This window comes from Drosophila biarmipes, unplaced genomic scaffold, assembly GCF_025231255.1.
Source record: "Drosophila biarmipes strain raj3 unplaced genomic scaffold, RU_DBia_V1.1 ptg000004l, whole genome shotgun sequence".
In the NCBI taxonomy this organism is placed as follows: domain Eukaryota; kingdom Metazoa; phylum Arthropoda; class Insecta; order Diptera; family Drosophilidae; genus Drosophila; species Drosophila biarmipes.
Window position 1 is genome coordinate 3452358 of NW_026114526.1, and position 17337 is coordinate 3469694.

General features: G+C 36.8%; 1 protein-coding gene and 1 long non-coding RNA gene across 8 annotated transcripts in view; one reads left to right on the top strand and one right to left on the bottom strand.

Moving 5' to 3' along the window:
• Window positions 1-14039, bottom strand: part of LOC108032733 (techylectin-5B) — a 405968-nt gene extending 391929 nt beyond the window's left edge. Inside the window, exon 1 of the mRNA XM_044091525.2 lies at window positions 13434-14039. Coding sequence (XP_043947460.1) covers window positions 13434-13720 — 287 coding nt within the window. The 5' untranslated portion in view covers window positions 13721-14039. The remainder of the gene's footprint in view (window positions 1-13433) is intronic.
• LOC127011661 (uncharacterized) lies at window positions 8389-13150 on the top strand. 7 transcript variants are annotated; one of them, XR_007764858.1, is made up of 3 exons: window positions 8389-8818; window positions 8885-8935; window positions 12658-13150. It is a non-coding gene; the product is annotated as an uncharacterized LOC127011661 (long non-coding RNA). The 7 variants fall into 7 exon arrangements; XR_007764857.1 differs by lacking the exon at window positions 8885-8935 and adding an exon at window positions 12507-12557; XR_007764859.1 differs by lacking the exon at window positions 12658-13150 and adding an exon at window positions 9036-9528.
• Window positions 14040-17337: the final 3298 nt, after the last annotated feature.

The following is a 17337-nucleotide window of genomic DNA, read 5'->3' on the forward strand; positions in this document are numbered from 1 at the left end:
CTGAAAGACGCTTATTCACGATCCCAGGCAGACCTTTCTACCAATTCCAGGTTATGCCATTCGGGTTTTGTAATGCCACAAGCACAATGTCCTGAATAATCGATCACGTGGTACCAGCAGATCTTCGCAATTAGGTTTTTATTTATCTTTACGATTTATTAGTAGTTTCTTCCGCAACTGAACGTCACCTCAAAGTACTTAGAGAGTTGTCCTTGCAAATAAAGCGTGCAAATTAAATTCGTTGTTTAAAAATGATTTATTAAAATTATTTTTTATATAAAACTCCGGGGTAAAGCTTTAAATACTTGTGAACCGATCGCGGTCTCGGACAAAATAGGACTGACTTCTTCATTTCTTAATCTGATCGAATGAACCCTAAGCCAAAGGCAAATGCTGAGTTTGAAAATATTGTTTATGAAAGCCATAAGCGGCATGTTTTCACGGGATGTATAGCTCTCCTTCTCCGAAAATGGATCGTCCCGATACTTCTGCTAAAATATGTTCTTGGTTAATAGATTTTCCGGCCGTTGTTTTTTGGCTAAAAATAATATACCATTTTTGTATTTTATAATAAAGAAATCAAATATACTCGTACAGAAAATGTTGTATTTAAAAAAATGAAGTGGCAGAACGTCTAGTCCACCATTTATCTCTAACTTAAGCTTTTTATTCAACGCTTGAAGAACGCTTTAACAGTAAAAGAGAGTACTTACATTGACGATTTCGACTGAATATAATCAATAATTATTTGAAGATTCCGTCAATTATAACTTCGGCTGACCCTCTAATTATGAAAGCAGGAGCAATTGATATTCTTCTGGGAACTGGAACATTTGATTTAAATAAAATTTTCTTCAGCACATTAAGAAAGCACAGTACATACTTTCCGATGAATCTCGTATATTCTTTTATCACAAGGAAACACGGTACAGTCGAGTGTCTCGACTATCAGATACCCGTTTCAGCTTAAGGGATCAAAGATGAATGGAGATATACGAGTATAAGCAGCAAAGCGATATTTGATGTTATTTGGGCGGATGACAGATTTAAGCGTTTTAACCGTTTTTGGGCGTTAGAGTGGGCGTGGCAAATTTTTTGTAGGTCTGTCGATAGGTATTTTGATGAGATAAACACATTTCAGTTAAAATTTTGTTTCTATCAATAAAACTATAGGCGATACAGGGCGTGGCACCCCGCTGAAACAAACTGGCGCTGCACAGCCAAGTTTGGTTGTTCTAGTGTTTATAGTTTCCAAGATCTCAGCGTTCATACGGGCAGACAGACAGTACAAGCACGGATGATCAATATATGTATAAGGCATCAAGAAGTCATACTGGTCTAGTTTCAACTGAATATACTCCTTATACGAAATCAGTTGCATCCATTCGTCTTTTTCAAATCGAACGAAATTATTTTTACTTTGTTGCAACAAAACAATAGGCAAACATTTTTGAGTAATTGACCATGATCCTGTTTCTTTCGATAAGTTTTATTTCTTTTAATTACACACATGTCCATCAGGTAAGACTACTTTAAATAAACTGTAAATATAAAGGATAAAGCCCTTAAGCAGCACAACGTAAACGGATTTTCTGTGGCTTGTTTATAACTTGGTAATTTTCCATCGGCTTGTTTACAATTAAATTTGGATTCTTATTTCTTAGAGGGTGACTTGATTATTATTTCTTAAAGTGTGTCTCGAGGGTGATTGTGTGTATGTGTGGTTGTATAGACATGTGCATAGGAGTCGTTGAACTATGGATATGTCACTATATATATATTGGAAAAAAACATCAAACTTTTTTTAACAATTGTAGAATGCACAAGAAAAAACTTTCCATTCGATGTTCATTTAATAATTTATTTAAGCTTTTTGTACTCTTGGAAAACACCACATGAGAAATAAATAGTAACACATTTGATTAAAATTTAGTAAAAATAAATTCACGGACCTATCAGCTTGTCTCTTATTAAGGATTCCCTTAAGAGACACAGTTAGCTGAGATCCAGAGGGAATCACAGACGGCTAGGTCAGGGCGATCTATTTATTCCTAAAGGAGTTTGAGTAGTGAAGGCTGGCGACAAGAAATCGTGAGCGCGGGGTGCTATTTTGGAGTGTCTTGGCGTAAGACCAGTACGTCAGGTGGAAAAGGAGATCGTCCTGCCGCAATCAGCCAGAAGAGATAGCGGTCGATCAGTAAGGTCTTGAGTCTAGTTTTCCAGGAGAGCCTACGGTGTCCGAACCCCGAGTACAACAAGCCAGAAGGGAGAGTGGTCGATCAATACGGACTCGATTGAAGTTTTCCAGGAGAGCCTACGGTTCCGAGACCAGAAGCCACACTACGTGCAACAACGCAGCCAGGAACAGTTCGCAGGACATCGCCATCAGCAAGCAACACGCCACATCGCGATTGAACATGGCTAACGTTCATTTTACACTAGACGTAGAAGCGAAGTGAAGCGCAAGGCAGCTTCCTGGCGTGTGCCTTGACTGTCCGCGCGATCTGAGCAAAAACACCAGTGGGAACATCCAGGACAGAGCAAGGGACAGATGGTCGTGTGTCAAAAGGAGTAATCCTATAGAGCGCGGCATTCTGTTTACCCAAGTCTGAGAACGGGGTCGCTTCCCTGCACGGCTGACCCATAGCGAGTCTGAGTCGTTACCAAGCAGTCACGTCACACACGACAGGGACAAGCAGGCAGCAAGGATTTTCAGGAAGCTACAGGACTGGAGCACCAGGTCAACAAGGCGAAAGGACATCCAGGCAGCCACAGGCACCAATGGCCACAAGTGGTGATATCAAGGCCATCCGAGTTACCAAGCCGCCTGTAACATTATAAGCCCGTGAATTCTGTGCTTTCTCACTTAGCTACTGGGCGGTCACGTTTATATAATTTTCGTAGGACGGACACACACAATATACTGAGCTAGCCGCACGAATCTTGTAGCGAGCAGAATGTTCAAAACAAGTTCGTTGCATCTGGCGGCCAAAACATGATTGTCACATCAGTGAAAGCAACTTAAACGGAATGGGAAAGAAGTGGATCTACTGCCTTAAAAGGGAGGACTTTGCTCATGTCGCACAGAGGCTTAATGTGCCTGGACGGCCGATTAGAAGACAGAGAAAGGCCAAGCTGGAAGTTACATACCACGACAGAGTCGGCCCAAGCATCACGCTAATGAACGCTCGCTCACAACACTCCGCGCTGTGAAACAGTCAAAATTAAATTTTTGTCTCAATTATCGATTCGAATTATGTTGACGAAGAGGAATCTACCTTACCTCTTACCTTTGGCGACACCCTATGCAGGAATATACAACACAGAGCGGGCAGCGAGTATGTCGCGACGTGGAAGATGTGTGTCTAGAAAGCTGTACGGAAAACGGTGCTGAAAGAGAATCACGACTCACCGTCAGCTAGCCACGCAGGAAGCCGAAGGACAATAGCACGTCAGGCAGCCCGTTACAACCGGCCAGGCGTGTACAGAGACGCGCGAGCCGAATCACAGGCAGGCGGCTGGAAAAATGCTGACGCAAGTGCCAGAGGGACCGTGGGCTACAGTATGTGCAGACTTCGTCGGACCCCTGCCGCGTTCAAAGGGACGAACAAATGGCCTAAGATCTTGCTGGCAATACGAGCGTTTCAGAATCTACAGGCTACACATCGACGTTCATTACCCAAGGCACAAAACCAAGATTACAGAGCGCCTTATACGACAGAGAGACATTAGGGATTGGACGACCAACTGAGACCCCAGAAGAGAAGGCCAACAAACATTCGGGAAAGTCTTGGAGATTGCAAGGAGGAATCTAGAGAGAGCCCCCCATGATGCAAAGCCTGGCATTACAACCTAAGGAGGGGACAATGGACATCAGCGATGGGGGATGGCGTGTGGGCCATGGAACATAATTTGTTAAATGCGGCCAAAGGGTTCACAGCGAAATTGGTCCCAAGAAACGACGAACCGTACCAAGGCATGGATTTTGCATCACCAGTAATATTATCATTATTAATACGACATGTAAGCACAAAGAGAGAAACGTCCACGTAAGCGATCTGAAACAGCAACAAACACAAAACACAAGCGAGCAGCTACAACAAACAGATACAACAAACAAAAAAAGCATTAAAGCCCCATGGATGCTCATAGGATATTGAGGGAAGAGCCCAAGGATAACTCCAAGTATGCTCGAAGGATACTGAGGAAAGAGCCCAAGGATAACTCCAAGGATGCTCAAATGATACTGAGGAAAGAGCCCAAGGATAACTCCAATGATGCTTAAACGATACTGGGGACTGATAGGAAACACGCATCAGCAATCTGCCAAAGGAAGGGGGAAGTCGGCATAGCTAAGAGAGCTGTACCGAAAGATACCGAGCAACCCGGGAAAAGACATAATGCCCAGATAAACAGATGGGGAAGTATCGCCGTCCGGATAGGGGTCACAGCCAGGAAACACAGCTTCAGGAGTCTGAAATGGTCAGCAACAGCAACCTGCGGAATGAGAGGATAAGCACATACAAGCAGTCCCGTGGAAAATCAGGGTACTTACCTACTAAGGCAAGTGAAAATGCCGAGCTGAAAAAAAGAGGAGAAAGAAACCAAGTACAGTTCGACCAACATAGAATGTACGGGTGGAAAGTTAGAAAATTGCTAAATCACCAAACACCCGGGAACAGGGGCGCCTCGGTAGGCGGTCGATTTGCACTGGACGATAAAGCGATCGATGAGCTCCAGCAAATGGAAATATCGGTTATGGTGAAAATCGCGGAGAGCAAGTGGCAACGCCGCCACTGCGATATCCGGGTGACGAGTATCAACATCGTGGGAAGGCCCGCTGTGTGTGTACAGCCCAGTAGTATCGGTGCCCAGGCGGAACAGCGGACGTTATTGTTTGATGTACAGATTTTAAAAAGTTAAAAAAAAAAAAATTCAGAAAACGACTATTTATTTAATGATAATGTTTAAGAACCATTAAAAAAATTAAAAAAGCATAGTTAATTTAGTAAAATCAATTCGTTTTATTTATGATTTTTTAACAATACGTTTGGGTTAACTCTTTCACACTTAAGTTTATCACTTGTGATTTAATTTAAAAAATTTATTTTTATTTATTAATCACTTAATCTCTACTACAATTTTTTAATAGGTCGAACTTAGTTAATTCACTGCTCGTTTACATTTCCTCGATTTGCACTACTGCTCGATCCAGATCTCAAAAACGGACTGACTGATCTCTAGTTCAATGATCAATAATCAAACCTCGGCTTAAGAAAATTTATCCCCAAAAATTGATAAAGATAATGGCTCAAGAGAGTCGGAAAATAGGATGATGCAATTTGCCAATTAAATTTGAAGTCCGATCTTGGCCGGAAATTGGTGTTTACATTAGCGGAGTTTTAGTGACCGCTTTGGGGATCTTTTTGTTTACGTTAACGGACTTGGGGCTCTCTTTGGGGATCTTTTGTTTACGTGAGCGGACTGGATGTTTACAGCATCCGTTTGATTTGGGCTGCGTGAAATTGATCTGGGTGGGAATGATTCGAAGGCCTGGTTGAAAGAAATAGCTGACCACGGATTTATCTCGGGTCTGTCAGAGTTATTTGGAAATTGGCTCTCGGCTCAAAGTTTTTTATAAATTGGGTAAGAGCCCCTAAATAATGTGTCATATAACTTGTGTATATACATATATAATGGAATCTAAACTTCGATTTAATTTAATTAATTTAATTTATACAAAATAAATTTTGGATTTTAGTTTTTAAACAGTGGTATTTAGACAAATCGTTAAAAAAAAAGGAGTTCAAAGTATTTTAAAACAGTACTTCACAAATTACGGGTATACGCAATTTAACAAACTTTAACTTTTACACTTTCACCACTTTTTCTCTCTAAGGGCTTGCCTTATATTACCTAATTACGTTTTCTGTGATTCTGATTTTTCTATCATAAAAACTGTAGGCTGAACAGACGTACGTTAGAGTGGGAGTGGCATCCGAGAACTTAGCGTTCATGCGGACAGACAGACAGACGGACGGTTTGACATGGCTAGATCAACTTAGCTAGTGATCCTGATCAAGAATATATATACTTTGTGTGTACCTGATTAATACTTTCTACGAGTAACGGGTATAAAAATATACGAATTTGTTGTTTCTGTGGATTCACACCGAAATACATTCCAATCTTTAACATTGTTTAGGATTGGAGTTTGGCATGACAAATTCGGTTCGTCTGCGCTAAAAATTATCACCAACGTCAAGCCTTTCCAGGTCTTCGCATCCTTAGTGTTATTAAATCACTAAGCATTTTTATCTTTTTCACATCAAACATCTGTTATTCGATATAAAAACGGGAGAATATGTATAACGACTTAAATATATGGTTGCATTCGATAAATTTTACCGGAATAATTGAAGGGAAATATACTTTTGAATAAATTATAAATGTAATCATTGTGCAAGACCCCCTTCCTCATAATACCCCCTTGGGTATTACGTAATATATGGACAGCCCAAACCAATAGATTTTTAAAGATTTTTTTAAAGTCTTGGTAGCCAAGTCTGTTAGTTTTTACAATACCTTTCGATTGATGTATCATTCGAAAAAATTAGATGATTACTGTAGATTTTCATTTCTTTGAGTCACCTTCGCACACCCTCCTGATGCACTTCGTCACTACGTGGACTGCCGTCCACAGAGCTATTTTAGTTCCATATAGTGTCTCGTTTAGCTTACATACTGTGATATTATATTTAAATCCAATACATAGATTTCCATTTGTTGTATAGCCTATCACTGGCTTTACGTCATTTAAGGTCTTTAAGAATTCCTATCAAATCCAAAAAGAAACAGTAGATAAAATTTTTTCTTTTATTTTCTATGTATACAATTTTTGATCAGCGTAAGATTGGATTCATTAAGATCTACCTAACTGTTGTATACTAATTCTTTAACCCTAACTTATATGGTTTTCTATACATATCAAAAACTAAATATTTCTATCTATTCATGAGGAGGAAATGATAGAACGAAATGACTTCTTTAGATGTATCAAAATACTTATTCAAACTTTGTAATACTTGAGAATAAAGACAGGAATACAAATCAGTATGTTTATCTCTTTTTAAAATTATATACATTTTTCAAAAGCGTTAAAATACAGTTTGTGTATATAAGGTAAGTATTGTCCTTCAGATGCTTTAAAAGAAATATTTTTTAACTACGTTGAAATGGTAAAGTTTCATTGCGAGTTGTGCTTAGAAACAAAATCATATACGACTCGTAATGTCCTGAAAGCGTATACCAGATCTTTAGAAACACATCTTCACCTATCATAAATCTAGTTCTTCCTTCTGTAATTTTTATTTACGACGTGACTATAAGATGCATCTTCTGTTGAAACACAACACAGAGCTAAAAAGTATTTGTAAATCAAGGGAAAAGAATCCAATAAATAAAAAACAATTATTAGTTCTCAATTATATAAAATAGTTTTTCTTTCATTTTTTATGCTAAAATAAAAACTGCACATTGTGGACAAAACTCACAACATTAAAATTTCACACCTTTACGCACAAGCAGTCATGAGTAAGGACTCGAGAACTCCTGCTCATTCTCTGAAGATTGTTTTTCGGAATTTTTAAAATTGTGTAACACATTAAAATGTCCAACTCAACGAAGAGTGCAAAATTACGTGAAGCTGTACAATTACTTCAAGATATTTTTACATTACCTGGCTCGATTGCAGAGAAATAAGCATTCAAAGATTCTCTACCTAATTATAAAAGGTAATTCCTCCAAATTTATTTTTATTTTATTTCTCATGTAAACGGAGCTGGGCATAAATAATATTATTAGGCAGCATTTCCGATATGCCAAGGTCCGTGTCTACAAGTGCTCAGACCTTATCGAAAAAATAAATGCAAAATATTGCCGAACATGTAAAAACAAGTTTTTTTATTCAAGATTTCCAAGATTCCCAATGGGGAAAGGCCCTTCTGGTATCTTTTACAAGCGTCTGTTAAGTCACTTATAAGTAACTTTCAGAAGAGACTTTGGCGATATCGCATTCGGATCGCGGAAGTCACTCCCGTCGGAAATAAATGTGCCACTTCGGCGGCACTTCTCGGAGTCACTTCGGCGACACGTCCAGAAGTTACTTTGGCGACACTTCCAGAAGTCTCTTCGGAGATATCGCATTCGGATCGCGGAAGTCACTCCCGTCGGGAAGAAATGTGCCACTTCGGCGGCACTTCTCGAAGTCACTTCGGCGACACTTCAAGAAGAGTTGCCGAAGTGACTTCCCGAAGTGTCGCCGAAGTGGCACATTTCTTCCCGACGGGAGTGAATTCCGCGATCCGAATGCGATATCGCGGTCGATAGTTTTCATCTTCTAGAAGTCACTTATAAGTGTCTTCCGCGATAGGAAATGCATGCAGGGTTAGTTCTGCAGTACCTTCGCCGGGTCATGTCCGAGCGCAAAAAGCTGATTTGTTTTTTTTCTGCCTGTATGCTGCTGTCGACGTCAGCAGAGAATTCGGAGCAGCGTAGAAGACTTTCGACAAAAACATTTCGTTAAAAAAGAAAGGCAGATCTTCGGATATTACCCTCTCTTATTATCTGCCTGCCTGCAACATTCGGACGATGCTCTCTTTTGCGTCTCTCCGTTATGTTTAGAAAGAAACCAAAAGAATAAGAAGATCTGTGCATTCTGTTTGAGCTATGAAAAGAGGAGCAGCGGCTGTTTAAATTGTGCGCTGCGACACATTTGAATTTATTACAAAAAGTGATATTTTTTGAAAAAAAAAGTCAGGTACGTGCTTTCTTAAGTTGAAGATGTTGTGCGTTGATCCACGTTTAAGGAACGTCCCTTTTTCAGATTTTTTAAAGGTTTTATAACATAACTCAAAAAATTCTGGTCCCGTTACCCGTAAGTGGCGTGATGAAATCCCTCAAAATGTTTTAAGCAGTTTGAAAAGGTAAATATACAAGTAAAATACATTTTAAACACATGCTCTTATATTTTTCAGGAGCGTTAAACAGGGAAGCAAACAAGAAAAGTTAAATATTAAAAACCAATCCAAAAAAATAGACTTCTCAATAATAATTGTACTTCTACAGAAATTGTAAATGATACAATTTACATAAAATATAGTGAAAAGTTAATTAATATGTATGTATTTTAAATTCAATAATTTCCGACGGGATTTCACGGGAAAGTCATGGAAAAATCGCGAATTTCCGACGGGATTTCCCCGGGACGTGTCCCTTGTACGAGAAAATACATGGAAAAATCGCGAATTTCCGATGGGATTTCCCTGGGACGTTTCCAGTGCATAACAGGAAACCCGGGGGACTTCGATAGGAGGTTTTTCCCGGGTAACTTTTATTTTGGTACCGAAGGATTATTACATTTATTTGGAATTTTTGTTGTGACGTCATATGTGAGTTTCGACAAATTTGTCACAAAACCTTACTCGTCCTTTTTTACTGATTTTTTTTAATTTTGTATTAATTTAGTAATCGACATTTTTTGGCTAAATTAAAAAATAGTTACCCTCGGAAACATCCTTATATTACCTAATTACGTTTTCTGTGATTCTGATTTTTCTATCATAAAAACTGTAGGCTGAACAGACATACGTTAGAGTGGGAGTGGCATCCGAGAACTTAGCGTTCATGCGGACAGACAGACAGACGGACGGTTTGACATGGCTAGATCAACTTAGCTAGTGATCCTGATCAAGAATATATATACTTTGTGTGTACCTGATTAATACTTTCTACGAGTAACGGGTATAAAAATATACGAATTTGTTGTTTCTGTGGATTCACACCGAAATACATTCCAATCTTTAACATTGTTTAGGATTGGAGTTTGGCATGACAAATTCGGTTCGTCTGCGCTAAAAATTATCACCAACGTCAAGCCTTTCCAGGTCTTCGCATCCTTAGTGTTATTAAATCACTAAGCATTTTTATCTTTTTCACATCAAACATCTGTTATTCGATATAAAAACGGGAGAATATGTATAACGACTTAAATATATGGTTGCATTCGATAAATTTTACCGGAATAATTGAAGGGAAATATACTTTTGAATAAATTATAAATGTAATCATTGTGCAAGACCCCCTTCCTCATAATACCCCCTTGGGTATTACGTAATATATGGACAGCCCAAACCAATAGATTTTTAAAGATTTTTTTAAAGTCTTGGTAGCCAAGTCTGTTAGTTTTTACAATACCTTTCGATTGATGTATCATTCGAAAAATTAGATGATTACTGTAGATTTTCATTTCTTTGAGTCACCTTCGCACACCCTCCTGATGCACTTCGTCACTACGTGGACTGCCGTCCACAGAGCTATTTTAGTTCCATATAGTGTCTCGTTTAGCTTACATACTGTGATATTATATTTAAATCCAATACATAGATTTCCATTTGTTGTATAGCCTATCACTGGCTTTACGTCATTTAAGGTCTTTAAGAATTCCTATCAAATCCAAAAAGAAACAGTAGATAAAATTTTTTCTTTTATTTTCTATGTATACAATTTTTGATCAGCGTAAGATTGGATTCATTAAGATCTACCTAACTGTTGTATACTAATTCTTTAACCCTAACTTATATGGTTTTCTATACATATCAAAAACTAAATATTTCTATCTATTCATGAGGAGGAAATGATAGAACGAAATGACTTCTTTAGATGTATCAAAATACTTATTCAAACTTTGTAATACTTGAGAATAAAGACAGGAATACAAATCAGTATGTTTATCTCTTTTTAAAATTATATACATTTTTCAAAAGCGTTAAAATACAGTTTGTGTATATAAGGTAAGTATTGTCCTTCAGATGCTTTAAAAGAAATATTTTTTAACTACGTTGAAATGGTAAAGTTTCATTGCGAGTTGTGCTTAGAAACAAAATCATATACGACTCGTAATGTCCTGAAAGCGTATACCAGATCTTTAGAAACACATCTTCACCTATCATAAATCTAGTTCTTCCTTCTGTAATTTTTATTTACGACGTGACTATAAGATGCATCTTCTGTTGAAACACAACACAGAGCTAAAAAGTATTTGTAAATCAAGGGAAAAGAATCCAATAAATAAAAAACAATTATTAGTTCTCAATTATATAAAATAGTTTTTCTTTCATTTTTTATGCTAAAATAAAAACTGCACATTGTGGACAAAACTCACAACATTAAAATTTCACACCTTTACGCACAAGCAGTCATGAGTAAGGACTCGAGAACTCCTGCTCATTCTCTGAAGATTGTTTTTCGGAATTTTTAAAATTGTGTAACACATTAAAATGTCCAACTCAACGAAGAGTGCAAAATTACGTGAAGCTGTACAATTACTTCAAGATATTTTTACATTACCTGGCTCGATTGCAGAGAAATAAGCATTCAAAGATTCTCTACCTAATTATAAAAGGTAATTCCTCCAAATTTATTTTTATTTTATTTCTCATGTAAACGGAGCTGGGCATAAATAATATTATTAGGCAGCATTTCCGATATGCCAAGGTCCGTTCCGAACATGTAAAAACAAGTTTTTTTATTCAAGATTTCCAAGATTCCCAATGGGGAAAGGCCCTTCTGGTATCTTTTACAAGCGTCTGTTAAGTCACTTATAAGTAACTTTCAGAAGAGACTTTGGCGATATCGCATTCGGATCGCGGAAGTCACTCCCGTCGGAAATAAATGTGCCACTTCGGCGGCACTTCTCGGAGTCACTTCGGCGACACGTCCAGAAGTTACTTTGGCGACACTTCCAGAAGTCTCTTCGGAGATATCGCATTCGGATCGCGGAAGTCACTCCCGTCGGGAAGAAATGTGCCACTTCGGCGGCACTTCTCGAAGTCACTTCGGCGACACTTCAAGAAGAGTTGCCGAAGTGACTTCCCGAAGTGTCGCCGAAGTGGCACATTTCTTCCCGACGGGAGTGAATTCCGCGATCCGAATGCGATATCGCGGTCGATAGTTTTCATCTTCTAGAAGTCACTTATAAGTGTCTTCCGCGATAGGAAATGCATGCAGGGTTAGTTCTGCAGTACCTTCGCCGGGTCATGTCCGAGCGCAAAAAGCTGATTTGTTTTTTTTCTGCCTGTATGCTGCTGTCGACGTCAGCAGAGAATTCGGAGCAGCGTAGAAGACTTTCGACAAAAACATTTCGTTAAAAAAGAAAGGCAGATCTTCGGATATTACCCTCTCTTATTATCTGCCTGCCTGCAACATTCGGACGATGCTCTCTTTTGCGTCTCTCCGTTATGTTTAGAAAGAAACCAAAAGAATAAGAAGATCTGTGCATTCTGTTTGAGCTATGAAAAGAGGAGCAGCGGCTGTTTAAATTGTGCGCTGCGACACATTTGAATTTATTACAAAAAGTGATATTTTTTGAAAAAAAAAGTCAGGTACGTGCTTTCTTAAGTTGAAGATGTTGTGCGTTGATCCACGTTTAAGGAACGTCCCTTTTTCAGATTTTTTAAAGGTTTTATAACATAACTCAAAAAATTCTGGTCCCGTTACCCGTAAGTGGCGTGATGAAATCCCTCAAAATGTTTTAAGCAGTTTGAAAAGGTAAATATACAAGTAAAATACATTTTAAACACATGCTCTTATATTTTTCAGGAGCGTTAAACAGGGAAGCAAACAAGAAAAGTTAAATATTAAAAACCAATCCAAAAAAATAGACTTCTCAATAATAATTGTACTTCTACAGAAATTGTAAATGATACAATTTACATAAAATATAGTGAAAAGTTAATTAATATGTATGTATTTTAAATTCAATAATTTCCGACGGGATTTCACGGGAAAGTCATGGAAAAATCGCGAATTTCCGACGGGATTTCCCCGGGACGTGTCCCTTGTACGAGAAAATACATGGAAAAATCGCGAATTTCCGATGGGATTTCCCTGGGACGTTTCCAGTGCATAACAGGAAACCCGGGGGACTTCGATAGGAGGTTTTTCCCGGGTAACTTTTATTTTGGTACCGAAGGATTATTACATTTATTTGGAATTTTTGTTGTGACGTCATATGTGAGTTTCGACAAATTTGTCACAAAACCTTACTCGTCCTTTTTTACTGATTTTTTTTAATTTTGTATTAATTTAGTAATCGACATTTTTTGGCTAAATTAAAAAATAGTTACCCTCGGAAACATCCTAACTAAAAAATTTTTGTATTTCGTTTCATGATCCACTAACAACTTATGCTGTTGCCCCTTTACCCTCCTCCCCACACACACAAATGAGTTCAAAAACTAAATGTAAATCTTACGCGCACTGACAGTATAAATCGCAGTAATTGTATTGTTTACAATTCATAATATTATGGTGATTTCATGCGTACTTTACTACGTGTATTTTTATGTGCATGTTTTTTGAACATTAAATCTTACCTTAGGCGCAAGTTTCCATGCCTGGTTGTGTTTAGCGATTTTGCAGCAAGTTTAAAACTTGTAGGTGCATTAGTTCCACTACTATGCTGGCTGGCACTTGTACGCGGTAATCGATGATTTATATTTCCATTTCCAGCTGGGGTTCGCGATGCACTGTTAGCGGTTATTGCGTGTGCGCTTTGTAAAATACCCGGATGTGTAATTTTTATAAAGCAATAACATGTAATTGTTATCGCAACCCGGAAGATCAGGATATGCCGCCAGCACTTTTTCTGATATGCTACCATGATTGTCACGTGTTTCAATCCTTACTGTTTTATGTATTTTACATGCAACTAAGGGGTTTATTACAAAAAAGGTCATAAGGGTAATAATGAGATTCAGGTAAAACTTTTATCGACAAGTTTTACCAAAACAATTTTATCTTTAGTCAAATATATAATTTGGTATATCATTGCAAATTTGTTAAGCACTAATGAAAGTAGTAAATGATTTAATCTTAATGTAGACACATCATTATTAAAAAAGTAAATAAGTTCTGTTTTTAATAAATTACAAATTTTTTTCGACAGTTAACTTTTCACAAGCGACTAACGCGTCCGGGGAACCTTTTTTGTTTGAGTTATAGACTTTAGTAGTAGTGCACATAATAAACTACCACAAGCAAGCATTTTCAAACTTGCCCAGAAACACACCACAATGATAGATACTATGAAACTTGTTTACTCTGTTTAAAAGTGAGAGTGGCATTACAGTAAATCTTAAAGACACTTACAAGCAAGATTTACTTACATAGACAAAATAAAAGAGAATTACAAATAAGTATACAATATATATTTATTTTTTAAAATGGAATTGCAAAAAATATGTACCGTGTTTTAAAATATGTTTTAGTTAAACTTAAATTTTGTATTTCCCAAAAAAAAACTTCTAAAAATTTGAATGAGCTAAATAATTTTGAAAAAAAATATTTCATTTAGTTTTAGTATGTTGCAAAAATAGTACCCTTATCGAGCACAAACTATTTTTAAGTTAAAGACAAATTATGAAAACACATTGGTTAAGTAGTGTTAGAAGTACTCAACTTCGCTAAATACAAACAAAAAATGAAGTAACCTTCTGGCCGAAGTTTGTATACCCTTGCAGTTATAAGAAATAATCAGCGTTAGTAACACCATGTTAACTTTGTAAAGATTATTGCTAGCTTCAATGACATTAAAAAAAAAAACATATATATTTTATTATTTATCTTACTGTTTCTTTGACAGCTAAGTGTTAGACAGGTTAAGGAGGTTATATGTGAAAACACCAAAGATATCATTTTTTCATGTTATTTTCTTTTAATGATGCGATTGTTCGCATGGCAGCTATATGATGAACGGGTCCGATTTTTATGAAATGTAATTCGAAATTTATCATTTATAATTTAAAAATGTTATTTCCTAGAAAGGAGGTTATACGAGTATGTTAAAAACAACCAAAGATATAATTTAAACAATTTTTTTCCCAATTATTTCTACAGGTGCTATAAGATATAATTGTTCGGTCAGGCTTATATACTACCTGCAAAAGAAAGAAGACTTTTGGGAAAGTTTCAGCCCAACAGCAAATGATTTTTTGATTACAATTACATTTGTAAAAAGATTTCGGACTGATATCTTTTAATAATAGTTCCCTTAATTCTTTAAGATATTTCACTTATCGATACAGGCCAGCAGCAATTTATCATGCATCGAAAAATGAAACATAATATTTGTACATTCCTTTTTTTACTAATCATGATTTAAGTATTTTAGTTTGATTAGTAATCATGTGCATTGCAGTGCCCTTTTGAAGCAGACTGCGCAAGAAGTTAAAAAATCTAAAACATCAAATCCTAAGTATCTAGCTTTTATAGTTTCTGAGATCTCAGCGTTCATACGGACAGACATACAGGCAGCAAGATCGGCTGGTGATCTGGTGACCCTTTTCAAAAATATATACACTTTATAGGGTCGGACACCCTTCATTCAACCTGTAACAATCTTTACCACGAATATAGTATATCGTTACTCATAGCCGTAACGGGTATAAAAATGTGTACTTTGTTGCATGATGTTTAATGATTTCAGTCAGAAGTTTGCAACGCAGTGAAGGCTACGTTTCCGACCCCATAATGTATATATATTCTTGATCAGCATCACTAGGCAAGGCGATCTAGCTATGTCCGTCTGTCTGTCTGTCCGTCCGTCTGTCCGTCCATTTCTACACAAACTAGTCTCTCAGTTTTAAAAATTTCACATGGTAGCACTTTAACTTAAAAGTTAAACAAAAACACGGAAACGTCTCCTTCATTGCGTTGCAAACTTCTGGCTGAAATTATCATACCCTCTGCAAGGGTATAAAAAACCTATTTCATTTATTTTTGCAGACATCTATATGTTAGAATTCAAAATTTTTAAAATTATAAAAAATTATGTTCCCCATATTATAAGATAATATGTCAAAAAGCCCTAAAGCTTTAATATGTTTCATATTATTTTCCCACCAATTTTCCGATCCTTCCTATGACACCTATATGATATAGTCGTCCGATTTTGATAAAATTTAATTCGAAATTCAAAACCAATTAACAAATTGTATTCCCAAGTGTAGGAGGTTATATGTTAAAAAACACCAAAGGTATAATCTTTTTAAATTTTTTCCCCGGTAGTTCCTATGGGAGCTATAAGATATAGTTGTCCGATCCAGCTGGTTCCGAATTATGTATATACTACGTGCAATAGAAAGAAGACTTTTGGGAATGATTCAACCTAATAGCTTTAAAACTGAAAGACTAGTTTGCGTAGAAATGGACAGACAGACGGGCAGACGGACTGTCTGAAATCATTATACCTCCTGCAAGGGTATAACAACTCACTGAGTTTCTTCTTCCGTTTCAACAAACATGCTGGAAGAAATAGGCGTTTCTTACCGCCATATGGGTAAATGTTTCCACATTTTCTAGGCGATGAAATCAATTAAAAAAAACTGTTGATTTTTTTCCCTTGAAATCTACACCGCGATTTCTTTTTCTCGCTAACAAAATAATAGTCTAAATTTTCTTTAGAATCCAACGCTTGTGATTATGCTTGTACTTAAAAAAAAAAAACTCATACAAAAAACATTTAAAACCGCCGAAAAACCTTCGTAGTCGCTTTCAATGGCGACTGATAATAATTTCGTGTTTGCCGAATAGGAATATTTAAAGTTGGCCGGTTTACAAGTTCTACAGGATCAATATTACCTCTTATACGATTTTCGTATGAATAGTACCAAGCATTGTTATACGATCTATGTACAAATTAAGCAAAAGTACAATTCGCCCTATTTAAATTATTAGGGTAGTTAGAATTAGGCCAAGCTGTCGAGCTGTAGGTAGTTTGAAAAAAAAACTCAGCAAATGAATCAGCAAGTTCAGAATTCTTCGATGCTTCCATTGAAATTAGACGTACCGATGAAGGCAATGCCGATGACTTGCGTTTGACATTAACAAAGTTGTAAAACTTTTTCGGATCATTTGAAAATTAAAATTTATATCTATTTAGAGAGATCTATTTGAGAACATTAAAATCCGATCAAGTCACCACTTATTTCGACAAATCTGCTGGCTTACCCGATTTTTTATACTTTTTATAAGTGTTTGATTTTAGGTTTTTAAGCCTTTGAAGCGCATTGGTAAACCAAGGAGACCTGTTTAGGCTTGAAAAAAACCTATCAGGAACTCATTTATTAAAAAAGTATTTAACACTATAAAGAAATGTTCAGGGGCACTTTCAATGTCGGTACAATTAATATAGTCACATTTACGAAAACATATCATTTTAGTTGAAGAAACTATTGTCCATTCCATTGTTGGATAATATCGGTCTTCAGGTACAACTAG